Below are 25155 nucleotides of genomic sequence, written 5' to 3'. Positions count from 1 at the left end.
TATACTCCATTTAAAACCTCTGAGATGACAGTAGCAGCAACAAAAACCTGCTTTCAACACGACAGTTCTGGACACCCGCTTCACACAGCAAGTGACCATCCTTTCTTCGACTGTCTACTTCCTTCTACTATACAGTATGCACACATGAATGCAGCAACGTGAGAGCATGAGAGTTGAAGCCCTTTACCACCTATTAAAACAGTTTAGCACCCCCCGCTCCACCGCTGCAGCCGGACCAACTTTTTTTACTGGCTTTTCCCTTCGCCCAATATTTAACAGATGTTGCTGTCCTCGGCGCTCATATTCATTTATTTATATGGTGCGAGGGACATTCTTAGGGTTGGTGCAGTTAAACCAGAGCAGCGTTCCTGCTCCGTCCTTCACACACACACACACACAACTGGATTTTTTCGCTGCTCTCATCCTTTTGACTTTTGAGAGAATGCGAGCGGGATGAGGAGGGGGTGAGATTCCCCCTCCGAACACCAAAACCCTTTTGTTTGTATCAAAGCTCGGCCTCACCCCCACTGACACCCCTGAATTATTCACTTAGAGAAAAAAAGATAAACAAAGCTGGCTAGCTACAGTTGTTCTATTGATTTCTCCGGGCAACATCACAGATAACAAAAACGAGGGCCGAGGAGAGGAGCTGGGCTGCTGCCATCGCTCCTTTTTTCCATCTGTAAATAAATCAATAACATACATAGTTTTTTTTGTTTCTCCTGAGAAAGCAGCCCATGTCAGATTTCCCAGGAAAGCTAATAATGCATTTAAATTGTATCTACTTTGTTATTTAGGTAGTTAGAGCATGCGTCTGTGGACTCGGGGCTTTGCCATATGGGAACAGTCTTTTCTACCTGTTGGTTAGGCTAAAATTGCCCTATGCTTGGGTAATTTGCCATTCGGAGCGAGGTTGGGGGTTGGCCAAGTAAACAATGCTGGCTGAGGGCCAACAACCGGCAGTGCAACCGCTCTGATTAGAAGCAGGCGGATCCTCCCTCTGCTTTTTTTTTTTTTTTTTTCTGTCTGGGGAAGACGGGCCACGAGATTTCAAATAAAAGCTGCTCATAACCTGCACTACTGAAAGCACACTTGCGCTGGGTTAACGCAAGTATTGACTCCAGGAACATCTTCACTCGCTCTTCAGTCTATAATACTGAATGCTTGTGTGCTGCGTCGAAGCGTCCGCACACACACTTTTCTGCAGGTGTAGGACACACAGTGAAATTTCTGGCCCATTTAGTGACGCTCCCGTCCAAACCACCGGATCCTTTAACTGCCCCCCCCCGGCACCACTTGAAGGCTTGCAGATAAAAAGCATACCTGTGAGGAAATTCCAGGTTGGCGGGCGAAGTGTTTTTTTTTTTTTTTCTCTCATTGTCTAAGGCTGCTTAATCACCAGAGGGTTTTTCCATTGTTTCTGCTCCTACTGCCCCACAGCACATTATTATGTCATCAAAATGCTTAGTTACACTGCAGCGCTCTGCGACCACCCATGCAGGCATTCGCATCAACCACAGGATCTGAAACGCCTTCTTCGAATGTAAAAGCTGTGATTGGTCAGTGGATAAAGTGCAACCAGCCGCCAGCAGCCCCTGGCCCTCGGTGGGCCTCCCATCACGGCTGCCAGCACCGCATTGCCATCTGCCTGGCTGCGGTGAGAAGTCTTGCTTGGAAGGGAAATCAGATCAGTGCATCCAGCGTGGCTCGATGTGAGCTCGACTACGACCGCTCGACACGCACACACACACACACACACACACACACACACACACACACGCACACACACACACAGGAACACTCACGGGCAGAGTCGATCCAGCAGAGGATACCTTGACCTAAATGGTCAGCGCTTGAGGTCTAATGAGCCTGAGAGCAGGCCGGGTTCTAAGATCTGACCAACATGGCCACTCGCTACACTACTGCTTGGTTTCCTTCCCTGAGAGACCACACAGTTTTAGGTTTAAAGTGACTTCACCTCATTTCACATGGCAGGTTACCCTTTTGCCCCGTGTCTGTTTGCTTGCTGTTGGTTGATTTGTCAGGAGGATTTCACAAAAACTACTGAATGTATTCCCGCAATACTCGGATGGAGGATGTGTCTCGGTCCATAATAGATGCGATTAACTTTTGGCGAGGGTTTGGATAAAGGGACGGATCCAGGAAAGGTTTTCTTGCGTTCTTTTAGCTTGCAAAACGTGACCTTTTCCTACATTTTTGTTAATTCGTTGGGGAAGAATGACCCTTGACGAAAAAGATCTGGCGTGTTTGGGTGGCTGGTATCTATGAGTGACTGCATATCAATGCCGCTCCAAGTGATGATCCAGATCTAGCAGATTTAAATAAATTATTTGATATTGGATTGGGCTTTATTGAATTAAACATGACTGTTGGACCTTGGCGGACGTATGTGCTCTATTGAGCAGTTGTAGCATTCTTGCAGTTTCTGATACTCTGCAGGAAGAATCTGAATCACTGATCCTTTAAGAACTTTAAGTGAGCTCTGATTCCTCTGTGTAGGTACTCCTAAGTTGTATTCTTGGGCAGGAACAAGGGCCTGGTGACCAAAACTCGAGTCGAGGTTTCCTGGATTGAAATACAGGCAAGTTCCTGAGCATTTCTTGCAGTGAAAGATGGGTGTGATAGATGAACCTATAGACCACCGATCTCAATTTCTTTGTAGCCAAAATACCACACTGTTAACTTATGCCTGAGAGACGAGTTCAGAGCATTCTTTCCCACTCTCACTCATCCTCCGTCTTTCCCCGCTGTCGGTTCGGGTCTTTGTTGAGTTTGGCTGCTGCGTGAGCGCTGAGCTTTAACTATGAAGCTCCATCACGCTCGCTCTTTCCAGCCCGCTCAGAATCATGTCCTCAAATGACAAAGAGGTTTTTCCCTTTTTTTTTTTCCAGTTCTGTTGGTCCAACACTTTACTCCTTCATTTTGTAGCTTTCACATTTTCACTCATTAAGAGGCTTTCTTTATTGAACTTGCAGAGAAAAACGACAAATCCTTGTATGCTGTAGCACATTGTGGGATGTTGCAGTGTGCTTTAGGAAGCTGCGCCAGGCTCAGACTCAGAGACTGTGGCCTCACATTGCATTGTAGCATGTCGTAACGACGTGGGCTGCATGTATCTGTGCATTACAGTCGCCGGATACGATGTGTGGCAGAAATGGACTGATTTACTGATTTGTTTACTCACTACATGACAATGGTTGTTGAAGATAAAAAAAGAAACAGTGAATTTCTCCTTTAAGAGACAGAGCAGCCTTGCAAGACGGTATTTCATACTGTGTGTGAGGGACTCTGTGTGTGTGTGTGTGTGTGTGTATGTGTGTGTGTGTGAGAGTGTGACTTGACTGTGTGTGATGGTATGAGGCTATGAGGCTCAGCAAATGAAAACAGATTGGAGTGGTTATGGGAGCAGGCCTGCTTCCAGTTAATGTGGAGACAGCAAGAGTACCAAAGAACTCCTCTCCATTCTTTTCCCCTCTGACAGTTGTTTTCAGACACAACATATAGAAGCCTCAACTTTCAAAACTGAAGCATTCGTATGTTGTCTACCATATTCCAGACTGAGAATTGACTTCTGATAGCTGATCAGTAGTTTAACTGGTGTTGCTAGATGACTGTCATGAGTAGAGAGACTGGCGACGTTTGATTTTCTGTCTCAAGAACTGCATCTCACTGAATTTTTGTTTGTTTATCACCAAAAAACGACATTTACAACCACTAATTATATCATGATGCATTCAAAAGTGTGACCTCTCCACTGAATATGGATCTGACGTTCATCGAGCCTGAGAATCAGCACCTGCCATACTGCTCTCATTCCAAAATATATTTAGAAATACACACAGGTTCTTGCTCCCAGCCTGTGGAATACAGCAGCCTGGTCAGTGGCTTCTTCGCTTCTCTGGAGCATTCTCAGACGCGAGTATTTCCTTCGGCATTAATAAAGTTCTGTCTTGTCTTATATTTCATCTGGGTTTGATGCTGACCCTCCAGCATCACTTCCATGAAGGATAAACAGCAAGACAAGCCAGTTGGGGGCAGTTGGATGGGTTGCATACTGGACTTCATCTCCAGAGACTGAGGTTAATGTCCCGTTTGTGACCAGGACTCAAGAGTGAACTTGCATCAATTACATAACGTGCTTTACATTGCTAGACTGAATGTAGCTATTTTTAACCCAAAGTATGATTTAAAAAACTAACAGAAATAGTTGTTGAGCCTAAACCTGACAACCATATGACAGACCAAATATGTGAACTGTTTGTCAGCGGAGCTTTAATTTGAAAGTCTACTAACAGGATGTTGTATATTACTTGATTTTGGTTCATTTGACCGTGGAGCCCTTCATGCCCTGAGCCGACACGAGAAGTGCAGGCAGAGTGTGTTGTTCCCGTCACATCGGGCTCTGTTGCAGCGTTGAGTTCACAGTGCTATCATGACTGAAAGAAATGTAGACAGAACTATGAAAATCAGACCCGCGTTCCCCTGATCCAACAGGGTTATACGAGCTTGTATGACGTTAAAAAGGTGTTAGGTAAACTAACTCTAGGTGGGCTCCCCCTGCAGTGTGTCCCTGCTGCCTTTCCACATCTTTCCCGTAATCCAGGCCTTATAAGGGCCTCTAACCCCCCCCCACACACACACACACACACACACACACTCTCCCTCCCTGCTTCTACTTCTCGCTGCCATTTCTGTATAAACAAGTGGAGTCTGACCATAACACTCAGGCCACAGGCTGCTCTCCTTCATTCTCGCCCCCCCTCCTCTCCAACCCCCTCGGCTTCACCTCTCTTTCCACCTCCTCGGCAAACCGTCTCTTTCTGTGTCTGTGTCCGCAGGTGATGGAAGTCATGTCTTCTGTCCTTTTATGAGGAGGAAATCATTGAAATAGCCGCCAAAGGTGACATTTACAAGTTAAGATAAAAGCTTCCCTCTGGAAGTTGAAAAGGTGAAGCTGATCAGAGGGCATAATGTTGAATTTATAAACACGGGATTACACTCGGCTCCGTCTGCTTCACTGGTGGAGAGGTGCAGGAAATGCAGAGAGACAAAGAGAAAGAGAGACATCGTTTGTTCTTAGCACCGCTGTCAGGATCGGACAGGAGGGGCACTGCTACATCATAGTCTGGGATGGGGTTCTGGCATACGTGTGTGTGCGTGTGTGTGGTTTGTTCCAGGAGACTCCCACTTGTGTGTGTGTGTAATCTGAACTTGCTGTATATAATGGAGGGGAGGAGGGAGAGGATTCAGATGGGACAGGTGACAGGGAGACGCAGACGACAAAGAGTTGGAGGGAGGGATCTAAAAATGTTGGTATGATGAGTGACACAATTAGAGGGATATGTTTGAACTATAACATATAAAGTGATCATATGACAAAAAACAAAAAAAAATCACCAACCTCCACCTGCCACATAAAAAACACTACTTCCTGTATCGGCACATAATGTGGGCTTTAAACATAAACTGCGAGGTGCGTAATGGCCTACAGTGGATGGATGATGCAAAGGCCCATTTTACTCATATTGTCTCCTCACGCCTGAGCTTCACCATCTCATCATCCACACTGAGTACGTACGACAGAACAGGTACCATGTGCACCCTGCATGTGTGTGTGTGTGTGTGTGTCTCCAGGATTAGCGGGGCCACTGACAGGGGGTGTGTTTGTCGGGCGACAATGCCCCTCGCTGCTTCCTGTCACCACACCCCTCACACACACACACACACACACACACACACGCGCGCACACACACACACACACACACACACGCTCCCCAGGTGCAGTGGTGCAGGCCAGTGTGGGGGATTAGCTGGTATGCTCTGGCACTCTCTTCTGGTAATCCTTCTAATTTGTTAACAGGGCACACACACACACACACTCGCACACACACACACACACACACACACACACACACACACACACACACACACACACACTTCAGCAGTTGGTTTTGGATTGCATCGCAACTCCTAATTTTGCACTGACGACTACTTTCCTCTCGTCATGGCTTCTGAGAGATGGAGTTCCTCCTCTTCCTCTCCCTCTTCCTCTTCCTGCGGCTCCACTTCCCTAATGAGCTAAACGCATTCTAATGTGGCTATGATCAGCTCAGCCTTCCTTTAAAGCTCATAACACAAGCTTGTCAGTCCCCCTTCCCCCTGCCTTCCCACCTCCCTCCTCTTTTTGTCATGCCGTGACAGTCAGGGCTTGTATACACACACGATGCACAATGATGCTTTGCTGGCTGGATATCATGCAGAGAAGATGGGGTAATACTAAAGGTCAGCACATGCTGGGATGAGAGAAGGCAGGGTGGACTCGAAAAGAGAAGGAGTAAAGGACAGAGGGAAGGAACACAGAAATAAACCCAGCTCATGTTGATTCTTTCCAGGCTACCTGTTAACTCTGTGATGTGCGTTAGTCCTATTGAGATTTCTACATAACTTGAGTGAGTTAGGTGAGTTGTCCGTCAACTGCACCAGAAGGAAAAAAAAAAATATGTAAAAGTGTGCCAGTATCCTCCTGCTGACAGCGGCAGGATTGAACCCATGGTGGAATTTTCTAGTCTCGTTGCAAAATGACAACCTAATTTAAAAAAAAAAAAAAAAAAAAAAAAATTGTGGTTCAAGAAGATCTGGTGCTGTGGTTGTTGACGGCTGTTGTGCTGGTTGCAAAAACAACGGCGCCAATTCGAGCTTTGTAGCAGGTGAGATGAAGACCTCAAGAATGGGGTCATCTCATCCAGAGCAAAAACAAGGTGACTGAAAAGAAGAGGCGTGAAGCATGAATGAGTCGACTTACTGACAAAGGAACGCTGTTGACTTTTGTGAAGAACACTGAGTGCTAGAACACATGCATCAGTCAGAACTGTGGGCCTCTACTGTATCATAACTGTCTGTCTGTCTGTCTGCCTGCCTGTCATGATATCATCCACACTTTGCTCCGATTTTGAGCTGTAATCTCTGCTGTCTACAGTGTTCAGCTCCCTCTTTCCTGCTTTCGGTGTTATGAAATATACGACAGCATTCGTATTTAAATTTACGATCGTCTCATGATTTATCTCATGTTCTAGTGCTGAATATGTAAAAAAAAAAAAAAAAAAGATTTACCTTGGACGGGAACCCAGCTTGTGGCATGTATGCAGATAGTAACAGTCTGTACAGCATCAAGAGTTTGGGGTTTGCCTCTTGGTCTGTAACCAACAGTGTCTGTGGCAAGCTGAGCTCAGAGATTACTCAGATTCCCCAGAAGGAGGTTTTATTCTGGCCGACTGGAGCTTTGGGAGCTGTAGTGAATTACTGATTCAGATACATCAGATAAAGCCTATACTGACTCTGCTATCAGAGGAAATGTGTGAGATTTCCATTCCTGTACAGTGAGGGCGATTTAATGTTAGCATATGCTGTGTGGCCCTGTAGGGATTTCACGTTTTGTTGTGGTGGATCAGAAAGAACAAATGTGTTTTGCCCACAATAAAACATGGATTTGTTCTCTGAGAGTCTGTCTTTTAAAACTTTGGAGAAGTGTTTTTTTTTTTTCATATTAATCTTGATTAATAATTCAAAAAATGCAATACAATGAAATAAATACGTTGTCAGGAAACCTACTATGGTCAGGGAAACACACACACACACACACACACACACACACACACACACACACACAGCGGTTAGCTTTGCTCTGTATGTAAATGCCTCAGCGCTGACATTGGGTGTCTTACATCCAGAAAACCTCTGCTGCTTCACTTCCTGTATGCAAATCAGCTGAGGTCTCTAATCCACTTTGATTGGACAGAGGGAACGGCACAGTGTTTGTAAGCCGTCCTGATTGAGAGATCAGGGTGGAGGGACACAGGAGGAGGGGAGTACAGTACTACGCTAACCAGAGGGATGAAACGAACCAAAGGAGAAAGAGAGACGAGTCAGGATTCATACTGTGGTCGATCTGTTCTAACCATCTTAATGAGAGGATAAAAAGAGTATAGTCTCAAGGTTAAGTGTCCAACTGGACGCCTCCCTGTGTGTCCACTGAAAGTGTTTTGAGAGAAGCAATGTCCGCTCATGTCCCTGGTGTCAGCAGGTCACAATCTCAGATTGCTTTAATCACTGAGACATTATTAGAGTCTGAGGAAATTACACTCTAGTGTTTCGAAGGATCTGAGAAACCAGCATCGAAATACATTTAATTATTTAAATCATAATTGTATCATGTTTTGCAATGATCAATTTTATGTTTGATGTGATGGTAGTCTGAAGTCTGTGTGTTAACAGTGACAGAGACACTATATATTATATCAAAGCTCAACTAACTCAGTCATGCACTCATACAGAAATGCTCTTTATTTTATCCAGTAACGTAGAGTATTTGCTGAGTTAAGCAGCTGTTAATAGTTACTGCAACTTGGAACAGACAAGTGTTTGTCAAGTTGACTGCACAATGTAAAGCACACCAGAATTAAGATATTTACTGATAACTCCATAACTCAAAGGGGAACTAATTGTATCACTTGGATAAATTCGGGGCTGTTGTATCAACTACAAATTGCTGTTCTGCATTTTGTATGTGTGCACCCACAGACGCAGGGTATAGTGAGGGCCCTCCCCTCTCTGTTGCAATGAGTGAGGGGACGTCTCGCTCAACTGCGATCAAACCGTCCAAAATGCTAAGACGGTGCTTTTAATGCGGTAAAAATTCAGCGAATGAAATAGTCTTGTCAGTTGAGTTTTAATTTTTTTATTTTTACCTTCAGCCAAACTCGTCACAAAGAGGCCCATTTTGAAATGATCCAAACTATAAAGGCAAGTAAAACCGCCATTTGTATGGAAAGCGTGCGCGTAAGCGACGTTAAAGAGTAAAGATGAGTCGTTTGTCTCTGCTCCGGCTTTGACAGTCCACTCTCGGAGTGTTTGTCTTCTCCTCAGCTGCCGGCCACACAGAGAAATGATGTATGTTGTAATTTGATGCAATAATCTGACAGCACTTCTCCAACGCTCGCTACATTAATTGCACACTTTGTGGCGATCTGCACTTCCTCTGTACTAGTACAGATTTGACTCCCTCTCTTCTCCTCTCTCCCTCTCCCCCCTCCCTCCCTCATCTGTAATAGCTGTGATTTAATTTAGCTATTTAACCTGTAATTCCAGCAATATTTATTGAGGAGCGAGGGGGAGGAAATTGGGCCATTAGCCGCCCCAGATGAATACACTGAGATGAAAATGAACGCCGCTAACTGCCAGTTGACCTTCGCACCAATTTCTCGCCGTTCCCTCTCTTCTCTTTTTTATTCGCCGCAGCCACAGTAATTATGGAAAATTGAATCATAGTGAAAACAGGAATCAGTCAGTAATGAGAGTTTTATACTGTGTGAAAGTGAACCAGGAAGGATGAATGCACAGGATGGGATACCTAGAGGCGAGAGCTACCGAAGGGACGGAGGGACGCTGATAGCAGCAGAGAGGCCAGCGTTTTCTGTCTCTGCATATGGTCTCTACTGCATGTGGCTGCTGATGGGAAATGCACACACACACACACGCACACACATTAAACATGTAGTGTCTTGATAGAAAACATTTTCAGAGATGAATGCATGCATGAAAACACACACAAATCACACACAGCAGTGTAGAACATGCTGCATTCTTCTCTCTCTCTCTCTCTCTCTCTCTCTCTCTCTCTCTCACTGTGTGTGTGTGTGTGTTTGTTTGATTGTGTGTATGTGTTTGTCCATAAAATTATCAACACTCTAAAGAAATGTGGATAAAAGAAGAAAAAAAAAAAAGCAACTTTATTATCCACAGGAGCGCGCACATTTTCTCTCAGACTCGTCTAAACAGGTTGGGCTGCCAGAGTGTGTAAGTCTGTAAGTGTGAGTGTGTGTGTGTGTGTGTGTGTGTGTGTGTGTGTGTGTTTGAACTTGAGCCAAACAAAACACAGGCATACAGCCAGACCGCACTTCAACAGATAGAGCGAGAGGCTTTGGGCACTAGAGACAGACAGAGAGGAGCTTTCTGTGGGCCGGTGGTGTTGGATGAGGGCTCCCACTGACAGTTAAGTCGCTGCAGTTTGTCAGCATCATGATTTTGTTATTTTTCTGATGAGTTTGTCTGTGATTTGTGGGATATTCTTTCCATGGCTAAAATCCAAACCCAAATAAAGAATTTATCAATTTGAACCATAAAATTGTATTTATTTAAAAAAAAAAAAAAATCCTTTTATAGTTATATTTATATATTTGGGCCTTTATATCCATCTTGAATATACAATAAATCCATCCCAATATTTCCGTTAAAGTAAGATGCTCGGAAAGAGTTGGTGCAATGTGAAACTTTTGACAACTACAAAAATGAAATGAATGAACACGTGTCTACAATACAGGCCACAATCACAGTCACCCATTCACACACACATTCATTCACTGATGGCAAAGTCCAGCACTTTGACATGTTCCTGTTTGGTGTACCAGCACTTTCTCACAAGCTGCTGGAACTCTTTTCTGCTCTTTCCACATCACGCTGGGACACACAGGAGGCCAGTGGGCTGTTCAGACAGAGAGCACCATGGCCACCTCCAGCTTTTGACGTCTGTTCTGTTTTTGGTGCTACGAGCAAATCTGGCAAGAAAACACACTGGTAGTTTATTTGAATTAAGTGTCACTGCAGATTATGATTTTGAGTTTTTTTTATTTATTCCATAAATGTGTCAGTTGTGTCTGAACAGAGAGCAGATACAGACATATACAGAGCCATAGGCTGCAGACAGAAGGAGAAACGTCCAACTTATTCAGTAACACATGAAAGCCTATATGTTCTACATTCATGAGGTTATTAAAAAGACCAGCTCTGTATGTGAATAGAAAAACAGAGGATCAGAATTGTGTAATGAATGACCCCCATTCACCCTCATGAACAGGAGGAGTGAAGCTGCTGTGCAGTCTGCTGGTACGGCAGCAGATACTTCTGTATCTGTTGTCAGATGGCAGCAGGGTGAACAGACTGTGTCTGGGTGGATGTTGTCATTTAGTATCTTTGGGCTCTTTGGAGACATCTCACTTCACTGATGTCACTGATGCTCTGTACATGGGTACGACATATGGTAAGTCAAGGACAGTAGGTTTCACATGGCATTACTGTTGAAGGAAATAATTTAGTCTTTGAGCGTTTATGTTTCTATAGAGAGAAAGAGTGGATGGTGAGACTGATATGACCTTGTGGATCAGACTTACACACACCCACAAAGCCCACACTTACTATAAATATAATACAATTCTAAATAAATTCTAATTCAGTGTGTAATTCACACACACACACACACACACACACACACACACACACACACACACACACACACACACACACACACACACAACACTCCATAAAACATGGGTCTCGGCATTCTTACCAAATCAAGTGATGAGCAGCTTCCTCTCACTGTTTTTTCATATGGAAATAGGAAATAATGGGGTGATTAAATAGAGTCGTATATTAAAGTACAGCTGACATTAGAATTAGCATAATGTGCTCTCGCCTCGGGCTGCATACTTTATTTGCCATCTGCGTTGGACTTCCTTCCCCTGGGAGGGCGCGTGTGCACGCACGCACGCACACACACACACACACACACACACACACACACACACACACACACAACACAATGAGTCATGTCACTTTTTGGGGACGTTTTTAAATCTGAAATTTGTCCACAAAAATCCTATGTTTAAAACACACACACACACACACACACACACACACACACACACACACACACACACACACACACACAGATGCACACAGATGCACACGCATACAAAAAATAAATAAATAAACAACCTGACCCAGTCCTTCCTTGCAGACACAGATGAGTCCAACCATCTTTTATTGCATGGATGTTTAGGTTACATTGTGCCCAGAGCTTAGTTATATTTTATTGAATAATTACATTTTGTCTCATCACACACATTCACATTCTTACACACACATTCACATTCTCACACACACACACACACACACACACACACACACACACACACACACACACACACACACACACATGTGTGTGTTGTAAAGTACGGAGAGAGGTGCAGAGAAAAAGCAGAGGCATTCTGAGCAGTTACTTTCATTGTGCTCTTTGTGTGTGTGTGCCTGAGTGTGCGTTTGTGCCCGCGTGTGTTTGAATGTGATGTCCACTGTAATTAAGTCAAAAGGCTTTACAGGATTGTGGAGGTGAACAGCTGTTCGGCCTCTCGCCTCTACACCTTCACACACTGTCACATTCAAACACTCACACACATGCACACACACAAACAGGAGCGAGGGGAGAGAGGCAAAGATGTGTTATGTGTTTTAGTTTCATGTCAGACACAGAGAAATTAATTAAATACTGAATTATAAATTATTAAAGTAACATTATGTTTTTTTTCTTCACATTTCATAAAGCATAGATTAAATAATATTGATACATTATTATATATTCTCAGATTATTTATTAGGTTTTTCAAATGCCTGCAGAAGAATTATTTTGAGTGTCGTTGGAGAGTGATTTGACTTTGAAACACATTAGATGTAAATGTATTAAATAGGCCTTTAATAAATGTAACTTTATATTTATTTTTTTTTTAATGATTCGTGGCATCATGCATGCATTTCATTTTGACTTAATTTTTTTTAAGGACTTGCATGTCTGGACATTTAGAAGACAAGACAGGTGGATACTTAGATGTATGCATGAGCAAATTGATGCTCCCCATAATAGTACGTTCTGATACAACACAACGAAAATACAGTAGTGTAGTGCATACACACTTTATTTGTGTGTGTGTGCATGTGTGTTTCTCGCTGCCAGAAATAGCTACGGCCACGCACACACACACACACACACAAATAAGTGAAACAATTACTGCGGCATATGTTTCCCCGAGTGTCTGAAATTAGTGTACTAGGTCAAGACATTGAGCTTTCATTTAGGCAAGAGCGAGAGCACTATTACCATTATCTGTACGTGTGTGTGTTTGGAGGGGGTTGAAAGCACTTGCGTTAATGAGTTTTTAAATGAACAAAACAGTGTAAGGCTTGCTCTCTCAAAATCACATTGCTTGGATTTTTTGGTCTCATTTATTACAGTTGTTTGACAACACATTTCCCACCCATCTCTAAAGGAGATGATGTTAAGTGTGATTGTAGTCAATATTTAAGGTCCTAGGAAACAGTTCTCTCAGTTGTCTCTGAATTTTAAAAGGGTAATAAAGGGGTTGTTTTCTAGGCAAAAATATGGAGTATTGAAGACTGTAACTTGTTTATTCAGGCTTGCTCATAACACAGATACAACTGTTTGTTTTGTAATGTCATCAAGTTTAACATATCTGATACAAGACCAACATTGCATATAAACTATTTTGCTCTCCCTTTGCCTTTTGTAGCTCCATGCTATCTGTGTGCACTGGTTACCATTTTTCTTAATGCACTCATTTTCTATTCTCGCTCTTCCATGATTTCATTTTTATTTTCATTTTTTTTTTGTTGTATTTACTTCCAAGAGGAGCTGATACCTTTATTTGCTGCGGTATGATTAGTCTTCCATAACAAAACTCTTGAAGTTGTACATCCTCCATCTTCACCAATATGTGTTTGGTATCTCCTGGCAAACACTACAGACTCTCTGCTTGGAGGGGTTCCCATATTTTTTCAGTGACCCACCCTGTGTGCATACACAATCAAATACACTTACATACATTGTGATAAGTACCTTGCATGTATGTCTTTTTGTACTTGAAATGTTTTTAATGTCAGATATGCCTGTCCATCTCTGACTGAAGATCCAAGAGTGCAGAATAAAAAAAAAAAAAAAGTACATTTTTCAATTTCATAGTCAAAATATTAAGGCATTTCTTTCTCTGTGTGTTGCAGGTGGCAGGGATGAGCCTTCCAGTTATATATGCACCACATGTAAGCAGCCCTTCCCCAGTGCCTGGTTCCTGCTGCAGCATGCCCAAAACACCCATGGCATTCGCATATACCTGGAGTCCAACCCCTCCAGCACAGCCCTCACTCCACGCATCACTATGCCTCCACCCATGGGCAATGACTCCATCCCACAGTCCCCCCTCACCAACTTTCTCGGCGACAACAACCCCTTCCACCTCCTGAGGATGACGGGCCCCCTTCTCCGGGAGCCTCCTCCAGGCTTCATGGAGAACCGCCTCCCCAACACACCTCCGTTTGTCAGCCCGCCTCCCCGCCACCACCTGGACCCTCATCGGCTGGAACGCCTTAGCGCAGAGGAAATGGGCCTCATCTCCCAGCACCCCAGTGCCTTTGAGAGGGTGATGCGGCTAACGCCCATGGCCATGGAGTCCCAGTCCATGGACTTCTCCAGGCGGTTACGTGAGTTGGCAGGGAACAATAACAGCACCACACCACCACTGTCACCCAGCAGGGCCAACCCTATGCATCGACTACTGAACACCAACCCCTTTCAACCTGGGCCAAAATCACCTTTTCTGAGCACCCCCCCCTTACCGCCAATGCCCCCAAATAGCACCACCCCACCCCAGACACAGAACAAGGTCAAGTCCTGTGAGTTCTGTGGTAAGACCTTCAAGTTCCAGAGCAACTTGGTGGTGCATCGGCGCAGCCATACTGGAGAAAAACCATATAAGTGCCAACTGTGTGACCACGCCTGCTCTCAGGCGAGTAAGCTGAAGCGCCACATGAAGACCCACATGCACAAGGCAGGATCCCTGACGGGGCGCTCAGATGATGGACTGTCCACTACAAGCTCCCCAGAGCCAGGCACCAGTGATGTCACAGGTGAGGGCATGAAGAATCGGGACGGGGACTTCCATGGGGAAGGCAATGAGGAGGAAGAAGAGGAGGAGGAAGAAGAAGAACTTGAGAATGAGAGTCGACCAGAATCCAACTTCAGCATGGAATCTGAGTTCTACCGCAACAGGGAGAATGGCTCCAAACTGCCCTCAGAGGAGAAGTCATCATTTGCCCTGGAGAAGATGGTAGAAGGCGGGGCACTCAACTCTATACAGCAGTACAATAATTTGATAGTTGACAATCGTAAAAGGATGCCATTTTCCAAAAGATGCTTGGATGGCCAGCGGGACGTGAGGGATGAGGACTCAGTGGTTGGGGAGATGGAGCACCACCAGCAGGAAGAGAGGACAACCATTAACGGGCGAAACTGTGGCTCTGGTGACTCTTTCTCGGGCCTGTTTCCCCGTAAGCCCACTCCCATCACCAGTCCCAGTTTGTCTAACTCCTCAAACAAGAGGATCAAGATTGAGAAGGACTTGGACATTCCCCCGGCACCCCACATCCCCTCTGAGAACGTATACTCCCAGTGGTTGGTGGGCTATGCTGCCTCACGCCACTTCATCAAAGACCCTTTCCTCGGCTTCACTGACTCCAGACAATCGCCGTTTGCCACCTCCTCTGAGCACTCGTCCGAGAATGGCAGCCTGCGGTTCTCAACGCCTCCGGGTGACCTGCTGGATGGTGGCCTTTCCGGCCGCAGTGGCACCGCCAGTGGAGGCAGCACACCTCATTGTGGAGGCCCTGGCCGACCCAGCTCCAAGGACAGCAGGAGGTGCGACACCTGCGAATACTGCGGCAAGGTGTTTAAGAACTGTAGCAACCTGACGGTGCACAGGCGCAGCCACACTGGCGAGAGGCCATACAAATGTGAGTTGTGCAACTATGCCTGTGCCCAGAGCTCTAAGCTCACGCGCCACATGAAAACACATGGCCAGCATGGTAAGGAGGTCTACCGCTGTGACATTTGCCAAATGCCCTTCAGCGTGTACAGCACTCTAGAGAAACATATGAAAAAGTGGCATGGGGAACATTTGATGACCAATGAGGTAAAAATTGAACAAGCAGAGAGAACCTAATCCAGGTTCGGTTTTCGTACTCTGCGCCACACTTTGACTTAAAAAAACAAAACAAAAACAAAAAGGGTTAGCTGGATATACTTTTCTGAAATATTATTTTTGGGTTTATTTTGTGTTTTTAGGTAACTGCCAATTGAGAAAAAGTGAAAGCAGAGATCTTAACACCAATTGAAGCTGTCTAAACTGCCTCATTTGGGGGTTCCTTTTAAAACAATCAGTCAGTTGAGTTATAACATATGTGGAGCCTTTAACTGTGCAATAATTTCTGTATTTATTGTATTTTGTATTTTGGCATGTGTAGGTACAATTTTGTTTAGGCATTTTTTAAAAATTGTTTGACTTTTATTTGGCGTTACTCTGTGTTTTAAAACCCACATGATATCCAGATAGTTTTTTTTAGCAAGATAAAAGTCAATTTTGAGTAAACATTTTTGGCCGCTGCTTGTAGAAAAGTGTATATTAAGCTAAACGTGTGATTTGTTGAAGAGAAGCTGAATTCAATCTTTAATTTGAAAGTGGCGTTAACTGAGAATGCTAGAATTATTTTGTGTGATGACGATACGCGGACAACAATCCTTTGGCATTGTAGCATTAACTGACTCTAAAACATGTCAATATAATTGGATATGTAGCACTGAGTGTCATATTTGACAGTAAATCTAAAATCAAAGAGGATCCCAAGGTTTATAAACCCTGTCTCCTCCTGAAAACATTATAACCAGCCAGAAGAAACATATTCTAGATAAGGCAGCTGCTGACTGGTACATAGTACCAAGCCCCGACAACGCTATGACAACCTTCCCTCATTTCATTCATTCATCCATGTATTCTATTTTGCATGAAGCCATATGATCCAGGCTATATTATTTATTAGGAGAAAACTGAGCAGGAAGCCAGGCAAGACGAGTGTGCATAGAGATAGATAGAAGAACAAGACAAGAGAGTGAGCACAGGGACATCTCAGGGTGAGCTATACTACTTCTTTTTTACCCATTCATTTCTGTTTTCAGAAGCTTTTCAAGCATTTGCATTATGCGTTGAAATAATTAGGGACTGTTGTATCCTCAAAGGCATCCCTTGCTGCCCCCTGCCCCCCCACCACAGGCTAATGTTCAGGATTAATCCTCCTTTTAGTTATTATACACATTTTTCACTGCTTCTAATTATAACAATTAGTTAAGAGAGGGCTAAATGTATGTGCATACATGGCAGGTGCTGCTACTTTAACTAGATAGAAGATTTTAATGCTAAAAAATGTATAAAATTTAACACCCCTATGCATTTTTTTGTGCAAAAATATCCACCAATTTGTTGAAAAAGTGGTCCAGTAATTTGAGACTTTTATTGTTATAGTGAAAAAGTTACACATTGATTACTGAAGTCACCTCTCCAGGAACAGGAAATCGTCATAGTTTCAGTTAGTTTGAGGCATGTTTTGTGTGGAGGAGGAAAAATGTACCAGTGTTTGCTGTCAGACAAGCAGCAGCTGGTTTCTCATGCCCCTTCGTTAAACGTATCATGACCCAAGGTTTTGTTTTGGCCCCATCTACCTTCATAGTGGCACTTTTTTTTTTTTATTGTTGAATCAGATCCAATTTGAATGCTGTCAACGTACAAATTCAGAGCTCTTAACAGACCCGCACTTTAAGACTTTTCCATCCGACACACACACACACAACAGAGCTGTGAAGAAAAGGTACTAAAGGGTCTAGAGCTTGGGATCTCCTGACACTGAAGTGCCCAAGGTTGTTAGGCGAGGCGTTCCCAATGCTGGCACTATAGAATTGAATAAAAAAACAAAAAAAATGTTTTAATTGGGACAGTTTTTGTACTGCCATTCAATCTGACATGAGTGTGCCTTGAATAATGATCTTCCTATTTATTGTCTCAGACAAATGCAACACTTTTTATGAAGCATTAAATTGAACAAGGAAAAAAAATGTAAAATTGTGTCATCTTTAACATTTGAATTATTTAAATTAATACAAATGAAATAATGCTGAGTTTAGGAGTACCCAGCACAATATCAATGTGTCTGTGTGTGTATATATGTGTGCATATGTACATATAAAGGCACAAACCTATATATAGATATATATCAAATTCCTCACTCATAAGAACAAGATTCTGTCCCTCAACAGAAAATTCTAGGAGTGGACAAAAGCCTCACAAAACGTCAAGGACTCAACAAAAATCAGGAAATGCAACTTAAAAAAAAAGAATTTAGTGCACTCTGTCTTAAAATAAGTTTACAGTATTGAAACAAGTACAAGGGTAAATAATATTTGTGTGTATGTGTGTTTTAAACAGATGAGTATTTTTTTTTTCCAGGTTTGCTTCTGAAGTTTCAATGAATGCCGTAGTGGCAATGTGTATATTGTTTCTATTCTTTATTTTCATTTTTTTTAATTCTTTTTTTTTTTTGGTGACGGGGTTTTAGTATATATATAAATATATATGAATATATATTACATTTTTCTTGTTTACTGTAAAAGTATACCAGTATTTGTAATATTGTAAAATGCCTGGGCATTTTACAAAAATAGAATCTTTTTTAATTTTCATTTTGCAGTCAGATTTCAATTGTGGGTCTCTTAAAATGTTTTTGTCACTGTAACTGTAAAAGTCTTAAGTTTTAGTAACTTTTATTCTGCCTTGGGTGTAATGAAATAAAAAATAAACACATTAAAAATGACTGAGCTGTAACAAACTTGGATTTGGTGGTGGGATGGCTGTCGGGGTGGGGGTGGTTAGACTGGTGCTCCATTAGCAGATGGAGGTTTTCTCCCTTAGAAACAACAGAACGCTGGTTCTGCTTTTTAGGAAAAAAAACACACCGAGAATCCTGACTTGTATCTATTTTTCTTCTTCTGGAATGGATTATTCTTCTTGGATGGTTTGAAATACATGTTTAGGCACTCGCTGTCTTGAGGAGCTTGTCTTTTTTAAATTGTAGGCTTTAGCATTCTTTTGTGAAAATGGTACCTCCGGATGTCTTGCTCTTATATCGGTTGCAGGGGGAAGGGGGGACTTCATTCCAGCGACAAGACACAAACTCACAGGCTGCCACAATGTATTTTTCCTCTCATGGGGCAGTACAAGTATCATGATGAATTTGTACTTTGTAATGAATCACATTGTACAGAAGGGAATCAAAAGATTGTTCTATGGCCTTTTAATGACAAATCTAAAGTTGATGTTTTGTTTACCGCTCCATTGGTTGTACATAGTTTTCTATCACTGCCTTGTTTTCATTTTGTTCGACTTTTTTTCTGATTTGTTTGTGATTTCTTACTCGCACTGGCAGTAACTTCCTGTGTTTAGGGGTGGATTTTGGGGGTGGGGGGGTGGGGGTATTCTGTTTGACCTTTGTGACCTCCATGTCAGTTTCCACATGCCTCCCCTGTTGATATTTCTCGGCATGAGAACAGAGCACAAATACAAGCTGTTACAATTCTTCATCCTCTGCCTGTTTGTCTCAATTTGTTCTTTTGGACCACGAACACACGCGGATCAACGTGAATCAAAAACATTACTCATGCGCTCTTAAATTCTGCTCCAGGTTTAGACATGACTGAATGGAGTCCTGAAAATATGCTCCACATATGAACCGCACAACGCATTTATTTCCGCATACACTGACACCAAAACCCACCCATCATGTGAATACCTGCCAGTCAAAGAATTGCTGAGATGATGAAGAAGAAAACTTTTGCCCAGCAGGACTGTGTATTCCCTTTAATGCTTTCTAAAACTCGTAGAAAATGGTTGGTGCTTGGATAAAACCCTGAAAGCTACCGAATCTCCAACAGACGGTAGCTCTCAAAAAGAAGCATATAAGCTAATTCATTAAAGGTGCATTCAGTCTTTAATCTTTTTTTTTTTTTATTTTTATTGTCGGTCAGGTCCTGATAGTCTTCTGTCCTGTTTTCTATTGGCTCGCTGACCAGGTCTCATCCAATCAAAATCCAGTCAGTTCCATAATTCAAATTGACAGCTTGCTTTAGGTAATAACAATAAAAAGCAGCGTTGAGATGAACTAGCGAAAATGTACTTTTTGATATGTAATAATGTTCAATAATGCAGAGGGGCGGGGCTTTTCATGGAGTAGGGATGTAATGCTGTTTTTGATGTCACTTTATTTTAATACTGAACTGATTCTTATAAGCTGCGGCTTGTGTTCTCTATGATGTCACTGAGGTGTGGTCAGTGGACACCATTGGCTGGTTACAGTAAACATGACATTCAGACTCCTGCTGTCTACTTCTCTTTTTTTTAAGAGTGCACTGCAACAAAGTTACGGTGCGTTAGGACACGCAAAGCACATCCACACACCGAAGATAAGTCGACCACAGCAAAAGTGTCCATTGCATATTTTTACTAGTTTTGACCAGTCAGGGTCAGTCGACACATGACAATTTACTGTGATACTGCTCAGGACTACACTGCATTATTCAAATCAACAGAATATTTATTTACTTATAAGTTACAAGTTATTTAATTCTCTCTGAGTGTCTTTAATTAAATCTGATATATTCTAGCCCTTTTGTTTAATTATAAATTGTTCTGATCAGTTTATAGTAGTAGGCTTCCCCTTAGCACTCTGCAAGTTAACTTTGCAGTACTGACACTAACACATTGCTTCCTTGTGTAGGTATATTTGAATTTCTTTATGTCTTTAGTTAAATCTAAAATATGTATATCTACACTTTCACAATTGGAAATATATTGTTTGTACTGTTTATCATAGTTCCCTTTGAGCCTCTATAATTTAACATGATGTCCTCTCTGAAAAACCTTCAGACCCGAAACATCATTTATCGGAAATGTCATTTTAAAGCCGTACTTGGACTCATGCTAATTTACTGTTATTCCTTTACTGACTCTATTGTTAGTGACACCACCAACCAGATGCTTTCTCATAGACTGGATCACTGTGATGTCATGCTAACAACAGCAGTTCCCTCCGAGTGGACAAGGGGCAATTTACACTAACTGATACACGTTTAAAAATACAGACTTAAACACGCTGGTCCAACCTATCTGACAAGACTTCTGTGCTTTTTGTTACATAATATGTTGCTCTGCTATTGTCTTTAACAAACCAGATCCACTCAAACCCACCGTCGGGACTAATGTTAAGTCTTTTCTTTGGTCTGTGACCCAACAGGTAAATTAAGTCTTCACTGTAACGATGAAAAGTGAAAGTGCTGTTATTATAGGACAGCATTAAACATGCAATATAGATGAATAAGACACATCCACTTTTAAAACACTTCATGACACTGTGGTTTTCTACCCATACGTTATTACAAACAAACATTGTGATATATGCTGTAATGTAAGAATATTCTATTTTCTATATCTCTAATTATTGCAATAATAAAACAGCCTGGACATTACTAACAGTTTATTTATCAGAGAGTTATAACAGTCAGCCTCCACGAATCAGAACTTCCTGTTATCTTTTTAATGTCCGCACTTCAGTGAAATAAAGTCAACAGTACATAAAATGGAAGCACATTCGAATCCCTTTCATGTGTCCATAATTCAGTTTGATACCCTCTTTAAAACATTTCTAACCATGCAGCTTATTTTAAATCACTGTGAATTTAATTATCATCCACGTCAGCAGTCCTTTTTCTTGTTGGCTGTGATGACTGACATCGCTTGTCAATCATCAGTGAGGTGGCACTGTTACTTGTTCAAATGTTGAACCTCACCATCCACCATGAATATGAATATTTTACAGTGACCACAATGAATGAGCTTTTCATCACAAAGTTACATTCAAAAGACCGATGAAGTCTTTGTCAGCTGACATCTGGCTTTTTTTTATTAAAAGCAACACAAAACAGAAGTGATAATTATCATCATTATTATTTATTGTTATTATAATTTATGCTTTTAGTCACAAAGTTCTGCACAGTGTTTCCAATAAAGATACAAACTTCCACATTGTACACAGTGTCTAAGATAATAAAGAAAGCCTTTGCATCATTCATTTCACTGTCTTCTTAAAACAGCAGAATATACATAGAAGCAATGCAGCACCATAACATAGGGTAACTAACTCCCTCATCACCTGCTTTATTTATTTATTTATTTTTTATTATTTATTTTACTCTCATGTTTTAATTCAAGTTCAACTTTCCATCTTCACTGTGGAAAGGAAATCCAGAGCCACAATTAGTCTGGGACCAGACCCACAGGAGTGCGGAGTCGGACGGACCGGGGCGAGTTATGATTTGGTTGGAATTTCAAGGAAAATGTGTAATTAAGGCTTTCCCCGGCCGGCCTGCTCTTTGAAGTCCCCTACAGGGGGGATTATCCCAGCCAGAGAAAGAAAGTGAGAGCGGAGTAATGAGAGAGGGATTGTGGAGGCTACGAGTGAAGCCTCGCTAAATAAAGAGATTAAAAATTACAAGTCATTCATTTTAAAATAAAGCTAATAAAGCTAAAATGCTGAATCATGGAGAGGTAAATATATATATATATATATATATATATATATATATATATATATATATATATATATATATATATATATATATATATATATAATTAGTCGATTTCATTAAAATTTATCAGAAACAAATTTCATTCAATTGCTAAAGAAAAATAATGTTTGAGACAAAAATTCCAGATTATCACTTGAGTTTTGGTTCCAAATGTAAACGCTGCAGGTTTTCTCAGTCTTCCATGATAATGAACCGAATGTGTTTTGCACCCTTCTGAAATTTACGCAAGATAATAATCAGCATATTGATGGCAAATGAAAAATAGTCATTGCGGCTGCTGTCCTTGTTTACATCCTTTTGGATGCCAGCGCTCAGTTAGCAGGATGCCATTAGCTTCAGCCTCGCAGCAGCTGTTCCTTCTAGGGTCCAGTGTTCTGTACCATGTGATCATACAAGCTGATTCATGATGACAGAGCTGCAGTCATGTTTTAATTTTAATTAAGGAGTCTTCTTTGTTCGTTTCATTTATAGAGTCAATCCACCGACTGCAGTGGAGCTGCAGCCTGCATTTTGACAAGAGGAGGATAGCCTCGCTCTCCACCACTTCCTCATTATTTGCTTTTATTTCCACTACCTTAAAAGTGTGTGCATGTGTATGTGTGTGTGACTGTGTATAGGGGTGTGTGTGTGTGTGTGTGTGTGTGTGTGTGGGGTGGGGGTGGATTAAGTCAGACAGACACCTCTGGTTATTCAGAGGTATGGAATTATTTCAAGACCCTGACTGGCTGTCAGCGCTAACTGTGCCTCCTCCCCATCTCATTAAAAAAAGAAGCAACTTCAAATGACTTAAGCTGTTGGTCGTCAGCGCCAAAGCCACAGTGTTGACAGGTACAGTAGGGTCTTAAACCTTCAAGATCAACGCCGCTATTCTCCCTGACAAAGTCCCCCCCCGCCACCCCCACCAATTGGATGGCAGAGGAATGAAGGGAGGATGCGGAGAGCGTTTGGAGGACCTGGGGTCAGACGAGGAGGTGTCACAGTGTTGGGGTGTCGAGCTGGGAGGGAAGGGATAGAAAGGCTCGCCTTTAATTACGGCAGAGGTTTCACGGCCAATCAGGGAGGGGTCCCTCGGTGTGGCTGGTAATTATTAACATTATCATTCACCAGCCTTGTCCCTGTCCAATTGATTGGCATGCCTGTTTCATGGCTCTCACCCTCTTTGGTCTCTGCCTCACTTCCACTGTTAATTTGCCCCCTGCCAGTGAATCATCATCAGACTTCAACCGGGCTCGATCTGATCCCTGAGTGTAGCGATGCACACAAATAAGAGGAAGAACTAGCGCTACCTCCTCTTCAGCTCCCAAATAAAGGAAATACAAGGTAACTGATTTTTAGCTAAATGCTCCATACATGTAGCGACTTGACTCAACCCTTTGTTCCCCTCTGGTTCTACATATCCTTCCGCCACAGACCCGCTGCCTCTGAAATAAATACATCTTGGTTACAAAGCGGAAGCCATCAGTTTAATTCAGCCAACAATTGCAGCCACTTAGACAATTACACAAATGTAGTTTGTTATTATCTGAATGAATCAATGCTTTCATACGTGGGACAAAACAAGCAAAACAACAAAGAGGGAGCTAAAAGCTACAGCCGTTTCTCCTCCGCGCACCAAACTTGGGATTCTGGTATTTTGTGCATTTTATTCCTTTATTAATGACAGCAAAGTGACGAGCAGGGTGAGTCTGTTAAAAGGAGACAGTGAAAGAGAAAGAGGGAAGATGGAGGGAAGAAGTGTGTTCGTAATGGAAGTACTGAAGGCGCCGTAAAAGAGGTGCGTGGCGTCTTTTTGATATTCAGATTCGCCTGCCTACACACGGCATTATGACACATTTGGATGATCGCATTGTAGGATTAACGGGCCTGCCTTGTCATTTTCAACAACAATGCCACGATTTAGGGATGCTATTTCTCACACGGCGCTCCGCATTAACGCCCGGCCCAAAGATTTACATAAATCTTTGTCTTAAGATGAAAGCGTAGTGGGGCTAGAGACAATGAAGTTAAGCTCTGGAAATAGGAGAGAGGAGAGCGCGAGGAGAGCCGTTACGTTGGTGGAGAAGGGGATGCAGAGATGGAGGGGAGAGGGAGGGAGAAAAGTTTGAGGATAAATCAACCAGTAGTCATGCCGATTTGAGAAAAACCCATCCTCTCTGGCATCCATATGGTTGAAATAATTGTAGAGAGAAGTGAATAGGGAAAGAGGAGAGGGATTTGCATTTCTGTATCTAATAGGAGTTGGTGAGTGCTGGTGGTGGTGGGATGTTAGAGGAATGGGGGTGATGGTGAGGATGAATGCAGGTGTGATTTAGTCTTGGATCGCACAGTAAAAATGCTTCGTCTTCATCGTGGAAACACTGGCTTTGTTGGGTGCCCTGGTGACTCCGGGGGTGGAGTGTGTGCTCCATGTACAGAGGCTGTGTCCTCACTGCAGCGAGGGTTCAGATCCAAACTGTGGCCTCTTGCAGCACGTCACCCCCCCTCACTCATCCCTGTTTCCTGTCACACACGCACACACACATGCACAAAAGAAAGATACACCTCCCCCATCCTCTAATCTCCTGGCCTGCAGCATTCATTGGTGCCCCAGATTGTTGTGTGCCACCCCATTCACTGTGATTGGATTCATCCAGGGCTGATTGGGAATCTGCTTACATTAACGCCAACACAGAGAAATACACATCAGGTTGATCTGACCACTGAAGGCAGTGTTATTTCCT

General features: G+C 42.6%; 1 protein-coding gene across 2 annotated transcripts in view; it reads left to right on the top strand.

Moving 5' to 3' along the window:
* bcl11ba (BAF chromatin remodeling complex subunit BCL11B a) overlaps positions 1–19240 on the top strand; it is a 43362-nt gene extending 24122 nt beyond the window's left edge. For both annotated transcript variants that reach the window (XM_037072578.1, XM_037072577.1), the window contains exon 4: positions 13921–19240. In XM_037072578.1, the coding sequence (XP_036928473.1) occupies positions 13921–15914 (1994 nt within the window). In that variant the 3' untranslated portion in view covers positions 15915–19240. The remainder of the gene's footprint in view (positions 1–13920) is intronic.
* The last annotated feature ends 5915 nt before the right edge of the window (positions 19241–25155 follow it).

This window comes from Acanthopagrus latus, chromosome 16 (genome assembly GCF_904848185.1).
Source record: "Acanthopagrus latus isolate v.2019 chromosome 16, fAcaLat1.1, whole genome shotgun sequence".
In the NCBI taxonomy this organism is placed as follows: domain Eukaryota; kingdom Metazoa; phylum Chordata; class Actinopteri; order Spariformes; family Sparidae; genus Acanthopagrus; species Acanthopagrus latus.
The sequence above is the reverse complement of the archived record's forward strand: the minus strand, read 5'-3'. Positions and strand labels throughout refer to the sequence as shown.